General features: G+C 36.1%; 1 protein-coding gene across 2 annotated transcripts; it reads left to right on the forward strand.

Annotated features, from left to right (window-relative positions):
- The first annotated feature begins 1,286 nt into the window (after positions 1-1,286).
- Mo25 (calcium binding protein Mo25) lies at positions 1,287-12,998 on the forward strand. 2 transcript variants are annotated; one of them, XM_019048709.2, is made up of 8 exons: positions 1,287-1,702; positions 2,512-2,621; positions 3,603-3,770; positions 4,690-4,808; positions 5,289-5,457; positions 6,743-6,907; positions 7,758-7,862; positions 8,641-12,998. In XM_019048709.2, exons 2-8 carry the CDS (start codon positions 2,520-2,522, stop codon positions 8,824-8,826), a joined length of 1,014 nt encoding a protein of 337 aa, XP_018904254.1. In that variant the 5' UTR covers positions 1,287-1,702; positions 2,512-2,519; the 3' UTR covers positions 8,827-12,998. The 2 variants fall into 2 exon arrangements, with proteins under 2 accessions (XP_018904254.1, XP_018904253.1); XM_019048708.2 differs by having other exon boundaries at positions 1,288-1,666.
- The last annotated feature ends 2,140 nt before the right edge of the window (positions 12,999-15,138 follow it).

Consider the following 15,138-nt stretch of genomic DNA (forward strand, 5'->3'; position numbering starts at 1 on the left):
GGTTTACAGGATTTAATACCCATGTTTTTGAGTTTCCGAGGGCTTGCAGCAGAAAATTCAGCACAAAATCAGCACAAAATTTAATTCACACACTTTTTCACACAAATTTCTGAAAATCAGCACTTTTGCTGAAATTTCAGCACACCTGGGAACCCTGAGTTCTATAGACTCTATTAGTGCCACGTCACAGTCGGTATCGATTGTATCGAACTGGATCCAAACAATCAAACATAACCTTACTATTCAATATGAAACTAAAGAATTTCAGAGATAATTCGCCCAGTTTGAGAAAAGAGTTGTGTTAGAGACAGCTCTTTTAATCGCGGAACGTTCCCGCATTGTTAAGTTGACGGGATAAAGCAGTTCCAGAAAGGTGAAAATACCCACGAGGGCCACCATGATTTAGGCCACTCCTATGCCACTCCAGTTTCTCGGCTTTTGACAGTGAAATTCTGGGAGGGAGGTGTCAAGATGAGGTTATGTTTGATTGTTTGGATCCAGTTCGATACAATCGATACCGACTGTGACGTGGCACTAATAGCGTCTATAGGACCCTGGACTCCCGTAATAAGAGTCAATGTAAAAATTCGTGAGCAGGTACTAGTGCTGCTATCGCGCGTAGGATCCTCGCAACTCACTGCTGTTATCAGTTGTTGGACTTCATTAAAATCCGTAGGATCGCGTATAACTGCGAAAAAATCGAATTTTTCATCGTACTATCAAATGTGGCGGTTCACTGCCGTGTCGAAAGGGGTCGAAAAAACGCCAAAAATATACTTATTTTTCAAGAATTCAGCCGCCTTATGTGTTATTTTTCAATCTCCGGCTTAACCTCACTTTTGGAGCGGGCGATGGATGAGTCGAGGTTCGGGGGGAAGGATCCTCTGAGTTGACTAGGATCCTACGCGAGAATGCGCTGCAATCACCCGCTCACAAGGCGTCCTATAGAACTCGTCCCTGCTCTGACTGCACCGATTGTATTTTTTTTTATCTTTGTGATTGCAATAATGCAAGGATTGCATCCATCCGCAGCTGCCAAGTATCACCGATATTACGTCGTATTTTTATCCCAAGTTCGATTGAAATCTTTGATTTTGACTTGAAATTTAGTGTCCGTCAGAGAGGAAACTTAGGAAGACTCTGGTTAAAAAAATCATGCTGAGTTTATAATTACTACAACTAGTACAATACAACTCTGGGACAGAAACTTGAAAAACTTGACTGACATGCGCTAATTTTGACTAATTTCTATATCTATGCTATCTTGGCAAATGCGCATTTCATCGATGACTGCGTTTATTGTTGTGTTTACGTCGTTCGTCAAGATAAATAATAAAAATTTCGTCCATCGCCCTTTCTTTAGGATTCTTACGCGTAAAATGTGCCGTTTCCTTGTGTAATCTCCGAAAATTGCTTGTTGACATCCCACCACCACATTCTAAAGATCATTCGTTCCACCCAGCCACTCCATTCGAAAACTAGACGGTTCGAAGACGTAATAGACATCGCCATCCCAACTCTCAAGTGCAGTGAAGTGTTTCATTTCCCCATCAATTTCCGCACAATTTCAGCTCAGAATGACGCTCTTCTAAAGCCGTACAATATATCTCCCATCCGGGCTCCTAATTTTACCCCGCGCTTACAGCCCACGAGTACAGTTGATCCTGTAAGTGTCATCATCTTCAACCTTATGTTTTGTCTTGTAAGTGCAACCCTCAGCCTCAAGTTGTCGGGCCGTAGGAACCTGAAATTACTTCTCCGTTTTTACTGTATCGGCGCCCGTTGATCACCGCAACATATTTGAGGGCAGGAAAGCACCTACACATAAGTTTGCATGCACAAATTTGCATGCGATGCAGTCTAACCTCAAAATTTGGTTCAACGAGTCCTGTCAATCCGCATCTACAACATTCAGTTATCAGGTTGACAATTTTTGCGTCCACCTGTATCTCTATCTAGTCACCTTTATCAACACCTGAAGGGTTGGCATTCATAACCTTAGAGCCAACATTGGTGAAGTGAACCATGTAAAGCGCTGGTGCAATCATATGCACACAGATTTTAAAATACGTCCTCATACTCATCAATAATCCTGTAGCTCTCTAATCTCCCTCCCTTCCAATAATTTTGATTTCTTGGATCAAATCGTTTGTCCATTGTAGGAGAATAATTCTATCATCATAAATTATACTACAACCTTTGATGTTGACAGCTGGAACTAACCACAGCGTATTCTGAGCCGATGGCAGTGTATAACTTGCTCATCATACTTTGAATCTGATATTAAACTCTGATGACATACTTTTTCTCATGAAGTTTGATTCTGATGCTAACCTCACAAGAACAGGGTATCCCACAAAATTCCAAGAGGTGGTTGAAGAATAAAAATATGTCAGTACTTGAATTATAAATCCTCCAATTGCGTCGGGAAAGCTCTCTTTTTGTTTTTATAAGAGTTACATAATTCTGTCAGTATCAACCTAAATTAAATTCCCTCTTTCTCTATTTCAGGTGGAATCATGCCGCTTTTTGGAAAATCACAGAAAAGCCCCGCTGAGGTTGTCAAAGCTCTGAAAGAAGCCGTCAATGCTCTTGAAAAAGGAGATAAAAAAGCTGAAAAAGTATAAACATATTTTTCTCCTTGATATTTTTATAATTTATTTGATCTGTTTACCTTTTACATTGCTATCTTGGCCGAAATTCAGTGATAGATCGTTTACACATTTAGTTCCCATGGGGATTCCACTAGTTTTGGTTTCTTTTATCCTTCTGGTTGCTAGCTTTGCTGGGTGCTGCAGGCAAAAAAATACCAGTACAGAAGCAGGTTAAAATTGGAAAACTAATTTGGATATTTAGAAGTTTTGAAACTTTCTACATCCCTGCATAAGTTTAACCCATCAGTAAAGTTCCTTACATATTTTTGGATGGACGTTGAGCTCCCATCATGATAGTAAAATATAAAATAGACAGTAGCAGGGATGATTTTACCATACTGAACAAAATTGCTAAAAAGATTGCATAGTTGTTTAAGTCTAGGAAATTTTCATAATGTTGCCAATTACATTTGATCACCCTCAAACTGAGTAAAATTTACTTTGCCAAAATCTGTCTGGTGAAATAGAGCAAAATAACTGTTTGGTGCATGAAATGAATTAAAAGTGTCAAATTCACATCAATAATAACTGATCGATTTTTGTCCTTCATTCAAAGAATCACTTGTTATATCGTCATACTTGGCAATGCTGCCAAGAGCTCCGTGATGGTACATCCAAGGATTTGGCAGCAGGGCCAGGTTCAGCACCCATCTCTTAGGAGTCACCTCTTTCTATATCGCGCTTTCAGTGAAAATATGATTTAATCCTTTTTTAAAATAATGTTTTGTTTTCACACCTTGAAATTTAATGGTTTGTTTTTTAATTTGCTGTGAAGCTTTCCAACATAATATCCATACACCTGGTTGAGTTTACATGGTACAGACTCAAGATTCAAGGTCCTCTCAAAATTCTTAAGCATTCTAAATACTCCCTCAGAATCGAGATGTATAGTAACCTGAGAAAAAGCAATCTGTTTAATTTAATTTTGTTTGTTTTGGTTTTTTACAGGCTCAAGAAGATGTCAGTAAAAACTTAGTTTTGATAAAGAATATGCTGTATGGAACAGCCGACTCTGAGCCACAAACAGACATCATCGTTGCACAGCTAGCACAAGAAATGTACAACACTCACCTTCTGCTTCTGCTTATCACCAACCTCAACCGTATAGATTTTGAGGTTAGTATTTTATAAAAGAAGGAATTTTGTTGCTTGCTTGTTGCTCAAGGATGTGCTTATTTCTCTTAATTTAATACAACATCCACCATATCTTTGGTTCTCTCTCTTGATTTTTCTGATGCCTGTTTCCTACATTTTTAATAATAGGAGTGTTAAGACTTCATAAAACTTGGGGAAAATATATTGAAAAATCAGTCAGAAAACACCCTGTTCTCTCATTTTCCTCCCAATGCCGTATGTGTATTCATGAATAAACCCTTTGTAACACTACTCAATCCTGTGGAGGGACCCCCAAAACTTTAATTAACAATAACACTAGTGTGATTTTTGACTGTACTTCTCTTTCTCCTTTTAAGGCAAGGGCCAAACATGAAAAGGTTATTTTTTTGGTTACTTGGACCGAGTTTAACAGAAAGGAACCAAGCCACATCAGCTATTATCAAGTTTAACTGGGCAATTAAATTTTTTACGAGCAACGTTTGTTCGGATTTCTTTGAAAATTTTAAGGAATTTGCTTCGTACCATGGAGAATTTTCACTGAAATTTGCACAAAATTCCGCACAACCATTTTCATGTAAAAAATTAAATTGCCCAATTAAATTTGGCAATAGCCAATGTGGCTTGGTTCCTTTCTGTTTAACGCGGTCCATTTGGTACATTTTGAAGAGAAATCTCATTTTTCGCCCCCCTTAAGAAAATATGAATGCAGAGTTAATTCGGGTTTTTACCAAGAAACTTTTTCTTAAAAACTCGAGGAAATTTGGGGAGCAAAAAAATCATGAATTTTAAACTCTATACAGGAAACTGATTTGTCAAAAACTTTCGAATCTAGCCATTATAATTTCAAATTTACAGCAAACTTTTCTATTAAACAAAGTACCTACCTTATCTTTACTTTTATTTTGCTTCATTGCTTCAGGGAAAGAAAGATGTGGCACAGGTCTTCAACAATATTGTTCGACGACAAATAGGAACCAGGTCTCCGACCGTTGAGTACATCTGCACAAAACCAGAAATTCTCTTCACCCTGATGAGCGGGTAATTTCTTTGTTTCATCAGCTAATTTTAAAACTGATTGATTGATTGAATTGACTGTTCATCTCATGACATGTATTTTTTTGCTGCAGGTGTTAAATTTGCTTCCAGGACATTACTTTTTAGCCAAACCCTTCCTTCAACAGTAAAGTAGAAACTGATGAAAAATATTTCATAAAAAAATTGCATTTTTAAGAATAAATTCTTCCTGTGAATCCACAATTGATTTTATACAACCCCATTTTTATGAATGAACTTTAAAGTTGAGCAATCTCAACATGCAGTTCAATAAGAAAGTGCATGCCAATACCTACCGTACTGTCGCTGCCAGTGTCAAAATTTTTACGGTATTTTCAACGAAAAGAGCGTCAGTTAAGACTAGAAGTCACTCTAGTCTAATGTATCTGACTATATTCCTAGAAACTTCTCCATTGTATGCCATGGGTTTGAATTGTTTTTCAATATTCTATTGATTTTTGACAGATACCAACATCAGGAAATAGCCCTTAACTGCGGAACAATGCTAAGAGAGTGTGCTCGGTATGAGGCCTTGGCCAAAATTATGCTTCAGTCTGAAGATTTTTTCAATTTTTTCCGCTATGTTGAAGTCTCCACTTTTGATATTGCCTCTGATGCCTTTTCTACGTTCAAAGTAAGTCACCATTCTTTTCTTGCAAATCACTGAACATATTTTTCTTCCTCTTTGTATGTAGGCAAAACTGAGAAGCCTAGCTGGGGAGCAACACACTTCTGTTTAAATTGTATGGTAGAAATCGCATTCAAATGTAAGAATAATTACTTTGTTTAAGGAGGAACAAAATACTCTTAATCTTGTGACTGAAGGAATGTTACCAGGAATATTAACTCTTTCCTTGCCAATATATTTTTACATCTATTTGCCTACCAGGCCAAGAAATCTGCCAAAAGAACGCCAAAATTAGCCTGCTTCAAATGAACTACTGTTACTAGAATACCTGTATAGGAAGAGTATGGACAATTGTGAAACCCAAAAAGTCCACCAAACCTTCACTAGTGCCTCCGCAATTAAAATTAGGGCCCAAAAGAGCAACCTGATTTTAAAGTACCCATTGTTACTACCTGTGAATTCCACGATAGCCGCCTAGGTAGGGATTCGTTTAAAAAAAAAAAAAACCATAAACAACCTTGTTTAGAGGGAACCATACAAAAGACTCATATATTCAACCCTTTGCTTGCTACTGCCAAGTATGCTTGCATTCATGACCTGATTTGAATTTTCGAATGTGCACAGTAGCAGGAAATTTGAAGGAGGTGAAGAATGCAGGTATCAACAGAGTGGCTCCCGGAAACAGTTACACCGTCACAAGGATACTCGACTGCAGGAGACGAAGATCGGGCCCAAAAAAGTTTAGGTCAAATGATTTTGCATTCTTGACCTGAGGGCGGCTGCTTTTGCATTTCCAACAGTTGAAGGGTTCAGTTTGCTAATGTTTTTAAAACTCGGACTTTCCTAGGGTCAGAACCAGGGACGCAGGGGCCTGTCCAAATCCACCTCCTAAGAAATGTAAAATTATGTTAAGTAAGTTTGTGACATATCTCTGTCCTAGAAATTAGAGTTTGATCAATTTTTTGGTAAAAATAGCCCCAAATTGCTCTTGAGACAATTCAACTTATCAAAATTTTCCAGGAAAGGCCACCTAGAAGATCCTTTTGGAGCTCAGGGAGTGCCACAGATCCCCCTTCATGGGGTGTCTTTTATTGTTTTCCAGATCCTCCTCAATGAAGTGCCCCTCTGCTCCTCCCCTCCCCCTCCACAAGAAGTTTGAAGTTCCGCCCATAGACATATTGCAAGAAAAAAGCTTAAGAGTGAAGAATCGTCACCATCGGAAACAGTCTGAGGTTCATGAGACCTAAAATTTTAATTTGCTACAGAAGAGAAAATTTTGTTTTGTTTCCAGGAACTGCTGACACGTCACAAAATCCTATGTGCAGAATTCTTGGAGCACAATTACGATAAAGTTTTTTCACATTACCAACGGCTACTCAACTCAGAGAACTATGTCACAAGACGGCAAAGTCTCAAACTACTTGGTGAACTCTTATTGGATCGACACAACTTCACAGTGAGTTTTTACTTCCCTTGGACTTTTTCTTCTCTTTTCTGACAAATACTCACTGGTTTTGCTGTCAACTCTTGCCTCTCACTCGGTTTTCAGCTGCCCGGAGAGCCTGGAAAGGTGGAACAAGATTTTTTGAGAATGTCAGGAAATGTCAAGGAATATTCTGAGTAACGTATTGGCTCTGAAACTTTAGCCAATCATATTTGAAAGATCATGAACAAATTTCGAATGCTTTTTTCCATAACTTGAATCCCTAAAATGGAAAACTTTCCAAAGTTCAGTAAAAGTCAGTATAATTTAAAGAGAGAAAAAATCTAAGTGAAAGTTTTGTTGATAAATCAGGGAAAGTCAGAACATTTGAAAACTTTAAATTCAAAGAAAAGCAAAAAAAGTCAGAGAATTGGAACATAAAGATATTATAGAAACCCTGTCTTTATCTATTTTCAAGCTCATTATTCTGTTTACATTGTTCATATTTTTGACCTAATTCTAGGAGAATAGGTAGCGAATAAATTATGATTGCTTTTTTAAAAGGCCATCTAAAAATTACATTACGTACTCATCCTAATTTTAAACCCTTTTTCTCCTACAATTTATGCCAAGCTGAGCATCCTCATCCCTTACTTTTTGCAATAAACGCCAACAATTTTTTCAATTCTTTCGTTTTTCTTTTTTCTCCATTTTTATTCATAAAATATTCAAACCTTATACAGGTATCTTTAATCTAATAACAAGTTAGGTGCAAGTGCGTCTTTTTCTTCTTCATCTAGTTTCCATATAACCACCATGCTCTCAAGCCTGATGAAATTTTTTTGTTCTATCCCCTCATGACTTAATTTCTCTTATTTTGCAGGTGATGACCAAATATATATCAAATCCAGATAATCTTAAATTAATGATGAATATGTTAAAGGAAAAATCTCGCAACATTCAGTTTGAAGCTTTCCATGTATTTAAGGTAAGTTTCTCTCTAATGAACTTATTTATGATGAGTTGAAGTCTGAGTTTTAGATTTTTCTTTAAAGGTCAGCTTGTTGTGCAGTCTGTATTTTCATCTTAATATTTCTCGGTATGATCTCTTGGTCTGCAAAAATCCATCTACAAGCAACACTATAAGAAGAAATATTAACTACCAAGCTGATTATCGACATGATTTCATTATTCCTGGCTTTCTAAGATGAGCCTGATATAGAATGCTTTCAATTTTTAAGTCATGCTTGCACCAGGTCAGGTGAATCGACAAATAATAAATCCACAAAGAATGCTTTCATAGTTTGTCTATTATCCGACAAATAAAGGCACGACAAATACTGAGCACAAGGTGCAATAGTTGAAGCCGATAACTTAATTTCAGCTTAGTCTCATTGTATTTTTTATCTACCAAGGCATACTTTCAATAATTAGCAATAATAAGTCTGCTGAAGTAAATTAAATGGAGCGTTGGATTGTCTGTTTTAATTGAGGACAAATATTTTTAGTTATTTTTCTTGCTAGATGACAAATTTTTGAGCATGACTCTGTCCTCAGAATGGACAGCTTTTACACTTAAAATAGCTAGCGAGGAAGGGAAAGTAATGGAAGATCGTTTGAATGATCTTGTAATAGTCTCTGTCATTTAAAGAGCATGTTCTGTTAGCATTATTCTCTCTCTCAGGAGCATTCTCTCTTCCTTTATTTTCCATGTAAATGCTCATTTTTTTAGTCAATGGTGAACTTAAGTGATGGGTTTTCTCTAGGTTTTTGTAGCAAATCCCAACAAACCAAAAGCGATACTGGACATTCTCTTACGGAATCAAGAAAAGCTAATAGACTTCCTGACCAAGTTCCACACAGACCGGTCAGAGGACGAGCAGTTTATTGAGGAGAAGGCATACCTCATCAAGCAGATCAAGGAGCTCAACAAAAACGCCACGGAGCACTAACTAAGAGAGCAACCCTGCCTCCAGCCTGCATCCGAAGGAAACTCAACTGAAAATCCGCAGTGATCCGAGGCCAAGAGAATCACCTCAACTTTAATCGATTGTGGCTGAGCACTCTTCACATTCATTCAACATGACTGCGCTATATTCTGAGCCACTGCGAGGATTCCCTGTACTCAATATCGACTAGTCGAATCAATGTCAGATTACCATCCGATTTTCATCCATTCCAGTGGTTGTAATCAAGCTTTCATTGAATGCAGCGAAATGCTTATCCAAAGTGAATCAGTTTAAATTGAATACTAATCGGGTGTATATTGTTTATTCATCTAATGCAACAGGTTGTACTCAGACTTTCATGAATTCCTTTGATCCCAACAAAAAAGCACAGTCAAATTTGCTTGTATGCAGCAGCGTGAAATGAAATTTCTTTTCAGTAAAATTCTTTGGAATCCTGTTACAAAGATGTTGCAGCTATCAACAATTCAACAGCTGCAATGGGAAGTTAATTTTCTGCCAGAGAACACAACGCTCTGAATTTAATAAATTCTTATATGATAAAGTAACATTGCGGAAAATAACTAGGAAATTAATTGCTGTAAAGAATCAGGATTCTGTAAAAATTTAAGTTTGAAGGCGTCATAACTACAAGTTGCGAAGGAAGAAGTATTTTAAGATCATAACTGGTGAGGTGTCCTATTCTTCCTGAAGTGTTTGGTTACAGCATTCAAACGTTCATCCTTTACAGCCATATTAACTGATTAAAGTCTGATTTTTTACCAAAAAGGTGAATCAGTTGATTCTTTCTGGTTGAGCTGATGTTAGACTTGGATAAACTACCTGAATCATTGATGTAGAAAAATGAATCATTGTTGAACGATTTGCCTATTAAGGTTTTATTTTCCCTATTTCTTAAAGTAATTCATCTCTCCACTAACTTACGTTTTTAGAAACTTCTAGACCTAGCTTTCGTAGACTTTTTGATCAGAACTTTAAAAAAAAGTGGTGAGAAATTTTCTCTCTAATTAAAGGAGGAATATATTACTTTAGTGGCTGTGAAACAGTTTACAAGCACTAACTGTCCTTAGTACATTTGATACATTGATTCAATTTTTTTATTCCTATGAATATTTCTGCAAAATTCCCTCTTTTCATCCTCCATTGTTACCTCAGTTTAAAGGAGCTTCAATCATAGTAAATTTTATGGATTGCGGCCTTCATTTCTGAACTAGGCTGCTGTTAATAGAATTTGATCAATCTCATTTAATGGAAGAATGTTAAACTTTTCAGGACATAGGATTTAATCGCACATTTAAATAGAACTCCACCATGATTATCTTTATTTTAATCAAAACTTTTAAAAGCCTTAAAAAACATACGATTCTATCTGAAAGGAGTTAATTATTGATAATTGATCGTTTATTGTCGAAATTTAAAATTACAATTCCAGAACTAAGTCAATCATCATTTAGTGTTTCAACTCGTATGTCTCTCTTCTATTCTTCATAATGAAAATGACACTTTACCTTCAAAAACATTCATAATTTTTTCTAAGCCATAAAAATCAAATATAGGCAGTAAATGTTTTAGTTTCTCATCACTATTATTTGTACAGTGAACTGGTTCATTGTGTACCATGGTTACACTACAAACAATCATTATGTTAGTACTAAGCCAGCTTGAAATGCTGGCATGTTTTGACTTAACATTTTAGTCAAAGTCTCAATGAAAGTTTTAAAATTGCTGCCCAAGATGGTTTGGCGATTCCTTTCCTTGCAATTCCTAGCTTGGCGGTAGCTTCGTTTGAAAAGTTAGGTGAGTAGTTACAAATGTATTTTGACTTCTACTAGGAAAAGATAAATGAATTTCTTGGTTGAAAATTATGATTTAAGAGATTTAAGTGTTTTCATAGTTTCTCCGCTTGGACGATGGGAGGCAACCGACATGATCATTCACAAGTTGAAAAACAGCTTCAATTTCTCTCTGCAGCTGTTCAGTAGGAAGTACTTTGTAACCTGCCCCAAAAATACTTTCAAATTTCAGTCCTCTTTCAAGACATGGATAATTCAGGAAGGATCTGAGTATTAAGACATTTTTTTAAGTATCAAAAATAATCTAGGAAAACTGTGATAGTTGGAAAACTTCCATTTTTTACCCATTTTTTTTTAAAACCAGGTTTGGAATATTTCAATGTTTGTTGCCGCCCTTAAAGTGTTATTTAAGTGTGGTGAATGAAGAAACTTCACTTCCCACTTTTGGAGTCAAGAGATACATCTCTAGCTATTTTCACTCTTTCAAACTTGGTCAATCATGAGTGTCTAATTTGTGTAATAGACTGAAGACCTTTCTTCATCATCAAAATGTGTGCGAAATTGTATATCTACGTTTAGAACCTACTGGGTTTTTTCTTCTATCTTTTAGTCACAATTTTATAATTTTATTTGAAAGGAAGCCAAAAATTTTCTTGAAGATAGTCAAAAAACTTGCATCATCCACATAGCAACGAAACTAAAAACGGTAAGCTTTATACATCTGACTTAAAATAAAATAGTCAATAATTAAAAACTGAAACTCACTTCTCTAAATAATTTGTCGTAAAATTGTTGTGAGAGTCAGCCTATCCTTCATCCTTGATGAAATAGACTGATTCTAATTTTAAAGCTGCGATCGCTAGTCCTCTAGTAGTAGCCTTCATATCTGTTTTAGCTCTTGAGAATTTCCAATCATCTCATTTTGCCAAAGGAGGTTCATCCTCGTTTAAAAGAAATGAAAAGTTACTTGAGACATTCAACTGTTCTTATAATCTCTATGCATAAGAATAACCTCAGTTCAATAGTTTTATCGGAGATTCACGGAACTGCTCAGCCTGTGTTTGCGAACTAGATGCGCATGCGCATGAATAGAAAATTCAGCCAAGTTATATATATTTTTATCACGACAACTTGTAAGACAAATAGTGACATTCAGCCTAATATTAGAGAGTAATTTTCTTAGATTTTCTCATTAAGCAACCCTAACTATTAAAGTGAAGCCATGTGCCTAAACAGTTAAAATTCTGAGAATTGAAAGCGTAATACTGGTAATATAATGCAAAGAAACTGAAAATCAGGGTGGATTTACCTTTTCGTCATCTCTGGGATACCTGTATTTTGGAGCCTTCTTTCAATCAGGACCAGATTTAGCATTTTGCTACTGCTCAACAAGATTGAAGAGCAAAAAAAATATGTAATTACCTGCGAAATTAGTTCCCTTTCCTCTGTAATTTTGATGTCATGGGCTGCGGTCTTCATTGCTCATGTTGACATCCTCTGCTATCAAGGAAACTTATTTCTGAGCCACCAATAAGCCAAATGCTTGTTGTTCCTCAAAAAAAAAATGTGTCAAAAATCAACTGGAAACTGCAGGTAGAACTTTTGGTTCAATTGAAATTTTATGATCATAAAAATTTAAACCGTTTTATGTTCTCATAGAGAAATGCTGATGATCTCCTGATGGCAAGGACAGAAGTCAGAAACGTAGATTGATTTCAGTGCCCATGAAGTTTGCTTTTTAGAGTTCGTGAATTTTCTTGTTTTTGTAAGTGGTACTTACTCAATAAAAAATCAGGTGTACCTTTATGTTAAAACCCAAGTCACTTGTAATATAATCGGATGTTAAGAAGTTGAACATCAGCGACCTGATATTTTTAAAGGAGTCCCTCCTAATAGCTCTTCCAAACAATCAAAGGACTCTAGCTTACTTTGGAATCCTTTTTTCAGTGCATTGTAGATCGATTTGTTTCTTTGATTGAATGAATGAAGTGTTTTACAGCTTATCTACCAGGAAATTGATTCAGCGCAGCAGAATCCCTCACAAAGTGTAGAGTGCAATTTTGGACTTTTTTTGACCTCAAACGGTTGTCTTTGATTTTTTAGTTGAGATCGTTATTCTTTTTTTTCCCCCACAGTACGTCGGACTCCTGCAAATTCTAATGACCTCACACCTCTGTAGTCAATCGTGTCTGTATCACTTTTAGATGCGGCCGCGTGACCGCTTCTAGGCAAGAGACTGATATTAATATGCGAATTTTGTTGATTGTGAACTTGTATGAAAACTTGTTTTGTTTGTAAATACTGTATTTGTTAATGATTCAATAAATAGCTGATAGCCTTGTATATGTTACTCTAAAATTACAAGTTAGTCTTATTAATTCATATTCTTCAACAAGATTAACACCTGCATCTCAGCTGGACTTTGTAGAAGTTCGTTAAGGATTTGATCCCGGAGGAATGATAATGACAGTTAAATCCTGAAAAAACACTATCTGTAGTCAGGGCAACAGCTGATTGGAGTCTCTCAAGGTTCAGGGCTCTCAATTGCAGATACAAGGTCGCCACTTCAGCAGATACTGATATGGCAGAAGTTGGCCACACATCATTCTGGACACCTATGGAAGGGGGTCTTAAGTGTTTGACAGAGGGGTTACAACAGTTATTAAGCTGTTGGACTCATAAGCATTTAGTAATTCATGAGTTAATTATAACAATTTAAGTTAAAGGCAACTTGAATTCAAAGGTTTGAGAAGTCAAAGAGAGGGAGGAAAAGAAACTCGGCGGAATTCAAACTTTTTCTGGCATTTTTAAACATTTGTTGACAGTGAGTCTAAAATTACCTTGGGGAGTCTGAAACCCCCTGGATAGAGAGGACTAAAAATTGGAAAAAAGCCTTGGTACTATAATTTTAAAGTGTGGAATCCTGGAGACAGGAACTTTCTCAGGGATTCTCAAATTAAGTTTTTTTATCAGGGGAAGCTTTAATAAACTTTGATGTTGCGAAAAATTCCCATCCATAGTCCGCGTATAGAGTGGGAAATCAAGAACGTTTTTAAAAAATAATGTTGGTTAGTTTTCCATTCAGAAGACAGATTCAGATGGGCAATTTGTAGCGATGTAAATCTAAATCCATTCTCAATCATGAGTTCACAAAAAGTGCAGTGTACGAAAATCAGCAGCTGTGCTGTCTCCTTAGGAAAAGATACAGTTAATACTAAGTGTGTAATCTATCAATTACCTTTTGTAAAGTCCCAGGAAACTACCAGAATATTTTACATCACTGATCCTTGCCGAAGAAAGAATAAACGGAAAAGAAATTGCTGAAGTAACATCCTGTATGTTGAATCTGCACAACACCTCTTGAATGTTGTTATGGACTCTCTGGCCGTTAAAATAACATCCTAGCTATGTTGACTTAACAACCATAGCGTTCACATAAACATTCAAGAGTTATCGCCCAGATTTTTAACATCCGGAATGTTACTTCGACAATTTTTTTCTGTGACTCTCAATTGGACTGCATTTTGCAATTTGGACCTATAAATTACGGCCTGGTTTAAAAACAACGTATGTGCCATTAGTTTCCCTATGCACATAAGTGTTTTTTCAGATGAGCCAGAATTTATAGGTCCAAATTGCAAAATGCAGTCCAATTGGATGCCTGTAATCTACCAATGGAGTGAAAAAATAACAATTTGTTTTCTCTGAACACACTGTTAGTCTCCAGATTACCACAGCAGCTTTATTTTTCTAAGGTCCTTGTTACAAAAAGCGGATTCTTCTTAACTGTTTTTGGCATTGAGTATATGGTTGTTACCAACTCGATTTACCAGAACTATTACTCATGCATTAATGTGGTTTATTGACAAAACGCTTTGCCACAGTCAAGGGATAGCAGGAAATGTCAGGGGATTTCGTTTTCTCAATTCTGCGGCAACTTTGTGTGTGACTAAAATAATTATATCTGGAGATAGACAAAAAAATTCAATTGGAGTACCCACCAAGAAATCACTTCCTTTCAAATTCTTGAAAAAAAGAAGCAAAAAAAAACCAGTTTAAAATCAAGCATTGTCTAAGAATACGTAAACATTGTATTTGTAAACTTCAAGACAGAAAACTTTCATTTTTTCAGGTACTCTAAGAACAAACTTTTTCATTTTAAAAAAAGACATTATTTCAAATTGATTTTGAAATTTTCAATTTTCTTTCCCCAATAGTAGTTTTTTAAATCCTCATCCTACTAGTCATAGAATCTCAAAAGATCTGGAGAAATCAACCAAGAAAAATTCCAATTTTCCGAACATTATTTCCTATATTAAGGTCTTGTAGACAACTGGATTATAATCTTCAGCTAGCTGAGCATGAAATCTCAGCTTCAAAAGCGCAAGGTGGCTAATGAAAAGGTCTGTTGCTTACCAAATAAGGAACAATTTTGTGATAAGCGATCAGAGATTTAGACTTATTAAAATGTTTAAAATTGTGTACTTTATTCCAAAGATAACTT

The sequence above is a fragment of the Bemisia tabaci genome, chromosome 4 (assembly GCF_918797505.1).
Source record: "Bemisia tabaci chromosome 4, PGI_BMITA_v3".
NCBI lineage: Eukaryota > Metazoa > Arthropoda > Insecta > Hemiptera > Aleyrodidae > Bemisia > Bemisia tabaci.

Bases quoted from the DNA above. Each gene is read 5' to 3' on its own strand.
- Mo25 (XM_019048709.2), top strand. From the start codon at position 2,520: ATGCCGCTTTTTGGAAAATCACAGAAAAGCCCCGCTGAGGTTGTCAAA. The intron at 3,771-4,689 runs GTTAGTATTTTA...TCATTGCTTCAG, and splicing joins TCAACCGTATAGATTTTGAG to GGAAAGAAAGATGTGGCACA. The intron at 6,908-7,757 runs GTGAGTTTTTAC...CTTATTTTGCAG, and splicing joins TGGATCGACACAACTTCACA to GTGATGACCAAATATATATC.